The sequence below is a fragment of the Tenrec ecaudatus genome, chromosome X (assembly GCF_050624435.1).
Source record: "Tenrec ecaudatus isolate mTenEca1 chromosome X, mTenEca1.hap1, whole genome shotgun sequence".
NCBI lineage: Eukaryota > Metazoa > Chordata > Mammalia > Afrosoricida > Tenrecidae > Tenrec > Tenrec ecaudatus.
This window is the reverse complement of record NC_134548.1, coordinates 97,859,739-97,865,787: the sequence shown is the minus strand read 5'-3', so window position 1 is coordinate 97,865,787 and position 6,049 is coordinate 97,859,739. Positions and strand designations below refer to the sequence as shown.

Here is a 6,049-nt window from a genome sequence, read left to right as displayed (position 1 = left end):
GTTGGCTTAAAATGGCAGCTTAAAATGATTTCTGATGCACGTTATGTTAAACTACAAAATTACATGAAAAAAAAACAACAAAAAAGCCCTCTTTTGCAAATAACTGCTTCATTTGGGCATATATGGTTATTGCACTTTAGTGTCTCGAACTCTACTAAAGAGTAGAGGAATAGGTTATGCACCTAGATCTGTACAGCTTATATACTTTTCATGTTTGTTTTTACAGGAAATATATACAAAGTACATGAACAACACATTAGTAAGTAAATGTAGAAAATAATTTTTAAAAAGACAAAGACAAAAATATAAGGGATATTTACACTTCCTATTGTACATTTTTGAAGGTAGAAACACTAATAAAAATAGTTAGAGACAAAAAATACTAAGAAAAAACAAAATTGTTGCTATCAATATATGAATAAAAAATTAGGTTAACTTGGAAAATCAGATATGAAATTCATTCTAATCTTACATTCACTATATACTGGTTTCACAAAAATCAGAATTAAAATAATAATATTGCACATGTTGACAAAAATATTTACAGTGCATCAGTAATCATCTATATTTTACCTGACATGATAAACCATTCTGTACAAGGGGGTATTGATATTTCAATTTGTTTTCTTTTCATTTTTTAAGATATACATATCAAATTAAACTAATTTTAATTAAAGAAAAATTTGACTAAGGGCCCAGCTCTAGACTTGATTCTGGTTTTTGTTCCTATTTACAAAGATATTTACAATGTTAATAATTTGGAATATTCATTGAAATTTTTTTAATTTACTATATACATTGAGTCTGATCATGGGAAATAGGTGCTTTAGCTTTATAAGGGATGGTCTTCCATGATGGGAGAATCGCCCCTAGAAGGTCTGGTGCGTTGGCCTGGAATGAAGGTAGTAAGAGGAATGACTTTAATTGAATCATCATTGGGATCAATTCCTTGATTAAAAGGATGCAGTCCATCAGGTCTAGAACCTTGCACCCAACCTTGCTGCAAACCCATTGGTGGCTGTGCAGGGTTGAGATGGAGGGCAGCGACTTGTGGCAGAGAAGAGCAGATTGTAGCAGCCTGTGTCAAGGGAGGGTTGCAGCACAGGCCTGAGGACTGTGCTGAGGGTGGGCTGTGACAAAGTGCAGTAGCCTGTGCTAGAGGAGGACTGTGGCGAAGAGCAGAGGTCGGTGCTGGTGGAAGGTTGTGGCACAGGGCAATAGCCTGGGTTGCTGGAGGACTGTGGCATAAAGCAATAGTCTGTGTCACTGGAGGGCTGCGGCGGTGAGTAGAGGTCTGTGTCCGAGGTGGGCTGTGGTGCAGGCTAGAAGCTGGTACTCCTGAAGGGCTGCAAGGAGTCAGAGAAACTGGCATCCAGCAGGCATCAGAATGGCCTAGGATGAGACATTCTTGAGTGCAGTTGTCAGAGGCCTCTTCCACAGTGGGTTGAACAGTCACTTCCGCAGCTGTTGGGGAAGGGAAATGAATAATAACATGTCATGTCAAAGATATAATGTTATGTGAATCATGAGCAGCTACTTAAAACAAAGCATATTGTTAGAGTAAAAGTTGATGTTTTATCAATGAGGTTAAGATAAAAGACATTGCTACCAGGGTACCAGTAAATATGCATACATGTACTTATTTCAAACAAGCATGTTTAAACATGTCTCTGTCAGCAGAGAATAGTGAAGACAGCTTCAGTAACACGCTTGTCTTCATCTTGTTAGAGTGACTTCAAAATGAGCCAGTTCAGTTTAAGGCAGGAAGATCAGCTCAGAGAGTTATTCCAACTGCGTTTTGGAGATTCTCAGGTCATCTTGATAAATTTCTTCAAAAGTCACAAAATGATCATGGGGACTTCCTATGAAGAATTTCTGAGAACATTTCAAACTAAATTCGGTGAGAAAAGGGCTAGGAAAGGACACACCATGGATGCCCTTATCCCCCGCCCTCCCCATCCTGCTAACAACAGTACACTTGCTTCTTTTTCTAGGATAGCAAGGGCTATTCTAAAAGATTTTCTTTGGATTCTTATCTCATCTACTCTACAACTTTTCTCCCTTAGGCTTAATTATTCTCCCCTATACTCAAAGACCATTGAAAATGAGCACTATTTGAGTCTCTCCAGGATATAAAAAAAATGCCATTTTGACATCATACAAATTTGGAGCATGCACTTCTTTAGGAGTTGTTTACAGATATGAAAATCCCACTTTCCACCAGGTATCTGTCGACTTGTGCAATGGTGACAAGTACTGCTGCGATGCTAGAATCTATGGCATCACTATTTCCAATGCCATTGGGGTCGACCAAAGTGAACTCAGCAGAGCTTCCAGATTAAAAGCAGGCTATGAAGAAGAAATAGGCGGTCCGCTTCTGAGGAAGAAGTCACTAGAAAACTTTGAATAGCAGTGGAACATTGTCAGATACAGAAATCCTCACGAATACCAGCAAGAACATTGCCAGATAAAGTGCCAGGAGATGAGCTCTTCAGGTTGAAAGATGCTGAAATTTTGTATAAAAAGAGCGGTCTTCTCAAAATAGAGAAGATCATAAGGGCTGAGATAGAGTACAGCATTTGAGATCTTCATTTGCTGATGGGGCACATATCAAAATGAGAAAACACAGTTGCAAACATATATTAAAGATTGTAACCTTTTTATAAATAAAATATGAATCTAAGAAAATTGGAAGTAGTGAAAAAAGGAAATGGAAAACCCAAAAGATCAATTCATTAATGTGTTAAATTGTACTCATGTTGGCCAATTTGACTCAGGTAATCATATGGTTTACTATGCTGGTCATGACAAATTCACAGGGAATGTCATTACATTCATTGTCTTAAAGGACATTTCAAGATCTATTTTGAAGTACAATGTTGTCTGTGATAGGATAAGATTTATGTGCATCCAAAAAAATCCAGCCAGTATAACAATTATTCACATTTACATACCAACCACTAAAACTAGTGATATAAAAATTAAAGAATTCTACCAACATATTTTATATGAAACGGATCAAACATGCAATCAAGATGCACTGCGAATTATTGGCGATTGGAATGCAAAAGTTGGAAACGGAGAAGCAAGGACAGCAGTTTGAAAATAGGGCCTTGTTGATAGAAACCAAGCTGGAGATCACAGGCTGGAACATGGCAAAATCCACGATTTCATTACAAATATCTTTAGTGAACCATATAAATGGGGACTATACACATGGAATTATTCAGATGGAATACATAGAAATCAAATGAACTTCATCTGTGAGATTAGACCATGAAGAAGTAAAATATCATCAGGGAAAAAGAGTTCAGGGGTTGACTGTTAAACAGACCATCAAATTGTAATTTAAATATATAAGTTAAAGTGGAAGAAAAGTAAAACAATCCATGAGAGCCCCAATACTACTTAGAATATATCCCACCTGAATTTTGAAAACGTCTCAAGAAAAGATTTGACTCATTGAATACTAATAACAAAAGACCGGATGAACTGTGGCAGCACATAAACAACATAATTCAAGAAGAAAGTAAAAAGGTTGTTAAAAAGAAAGGAAATAAAGAAAAGGTCAAAGTGTATGTCAGAAGAACCTCTGAAATATACTCATAATCCCAGAGGAGCTAAGGAAAATATGAAAGAAAAGAGCTGGATAAAAAAATTCCAACGGGCAGCTTGCAAAGAAATTTTGAAACATGTGCAAAGACCTGAAGTGTGAACATCAAAAAGAAAGTATAGGCTCAGGATCTATTAAGCTAAAATAACTTAAAAGACAAAAAAAATCAAACCTTGAGTTTCAATATTGAAGGAGTCCAGAGGCAAAATATTGGATAATGCAGGAAGCATCAAAAGAAGATGGAAATAATACAGAATCACTGTACCAAAATAACTGATTGATATTCATCCATTTCAACATGATCAAGAACCAATAGTACTAAAGGAAGGCGCTCAAGCTACATTGAAGGCATTACTCAAAAATGGGGTTAAGGAATTGTTGGAATACCAATCAAAATGGTTCAACCAACTGATATAGCACTGGAAGTACCCATTTACCTATGACAAGAAATTCAGACAACAGCTACTGGAAGAGATCCATATTTGTACCCATTCCAAAAAATTATGAACCAACATTCAACATGTGGAAACTAATGAACAATATCACAAACAACATATGCAAGTAAACTTTTGCTGACTATCATTCAACAAAGATCACAGCAGTGTATTGACAGGGATTTGCCAGAAATTCAAGCCAAATTCAGAAGATAGTGTGCAATAAAGCATATCATTGCTAACATAAAATGGATCTTGGCTCAAAGCAGAAAAAAAATAGGAACACACTTACTCGTGTTTTAGTCACTATTCAAAGGCATTTGGCTGTGTGGCTGAAAATTATTATAGCATTGAGAAGGATACGAGTGTTAGAACACTTCGTTGTACATGGACAGTGAACATTCTAAAAGAACCAGAGAAAATGGCATGGTTTAAAATGAGTATTAGATAGTATCAGGGCTGTATCCTTTCACTGTATTTATCCAATCTATATGCTGAACAAATAATCCTAGAAGCTGGACCATATGAGGAAGAATTTGGTATCAAGATGGAGGAAGATTTATTAACAGCCCATCATAGGCAGATGACATGACATTGCTTACTGAAAGTGAAAAAGGCATAAAACAATTCTTTATGAAGATCAATATGAAGATTCAATGCGAATGACAACTCAATGCAACAAAAACCAACATCCTCACAACTGGATGAATAGATGATAGCATGACAAATGGACAAAAGATTGAAGATATCGATAATGTCATCTTGCTTGGTTCCCCAACCAATTGTCATAAAAACAGTAACCAAAAAATCAAAGGATGAATTACATTGAATATATCTGCTATACGAAATATCTATAAAGTATTGGAGAGCAAGGATGTCACTTTGAGGACTAAGGTATACCTGACTCAAGCAAAGGTATTTTTAATAGCCTAATATGCATATGAATGTTGAACCCTGAATAAGGAAGATTGAAGAAGTATCTATGCATTAGAATTGTGGTGCTGGAGAAGACTACTGAAAGTACCCTGGACTTCCAAAAGAACAAACAAATCTGTCTTGGAAGAAGTATGGCCAAAGTGCTCCCAAGAAGCAAGGATGATGAGATTTCATCTTCCATACTATGGACATGTTTTCAGGAAAGACCACTCCCTGAGAAGGACATCAGGCTTAGTAAAGTAGAGGGGAAGGGCAAAAGAGGAAAGCCCTTAATGAGATGGATTAACACTGTGGCTGCAACAAGGAGCTCAAACATATGAGGGGTAGTAAACAAAACAAACAAAGCAAAGTACACACACAGGAAAAGCCCCACGGGGTGGATCTTTGTAGTATGCACTGTTCCCATGAGGCGAGCATCCAGCAACTGGCTCCAAGTTAGTGCACACAGTGGTGTCACCTGGGAAGGTTCTCTCTGGTCACAGTGAATTTTTTTCATAAAATTAGATTCACTGGAATCTCATTTTTTGTGATGGCCAATTTCAAAGAGCAGCTTAAAGCTGTGAATTTTTTTTCCTGCTCAGAAACAATGCAGACACGGTTGTGCTGAACACACCTTACAAGAATAGTGCCATGGGAAAAATTCAAGTGTGTGAGTGGTTTGCTCCTTTCAAAAAAGGTGAAAGGTTGTTTGGCTGATTGATGGAAAACCTCATTCTGGATGTCTGTCAACTTCTTAAACATGAAAATGTCAACAAAATTCATGCATTTGTGCTTGAAGACAGATGAAGGGTCATTGAAGAGATTGGGAAGTTGTCTGGATTATCTTGTGGCTCGGTCTGGCAAATTTTAACAGAAATTTGGGAATGGGAAGAGTCACTGCAAAATGTGTGCCTCCGGTTCTGTCTGACAAAAAAAAGAGCTTCAAGTGGAAACATGCTGTGTTTTGTAAGAACCATTTCGAAGCAACCTAGAATGCTTTTTTCAAAGGTCATTACTAGTGAGGAGACATGGTGCTATTCTAATAACCTCAAAGGCAAATATCAATCAACCCAGTTGAAGACGCCAT

The 6,049-nt window shown here is 37.1% G+C and overlaps 1 protein-coding gene across 2 annotated transcripts in view; it reads right to left on the bottom strand.

Annotated features, from left to right (window-relative positions):
* Positions 1-508: 508 nt before the first annotated feature.
* Positions 509-6,049, bottom strand: part of PCDH11X (protocadherin 11 X-linked) — a 955,366-nt gene continuing 949,825 nt past the window's right edge. The window contains exon 7 of one of the 2 annotated variants that reach the window (XM_075538649.1): positions 509-1,464. In XM_075538649.1, the coding sequence (XP_075394764.1) occupies positions 833-1,464 (632 nt within the window). In that variant the 3' untranslated portion in view covers positions 509-832. The remainder of the gene's footprint in view (positions 1,465-6,049) is intronic. The other variant, XM_075538648.1, reaches the window with a different exon arrangement.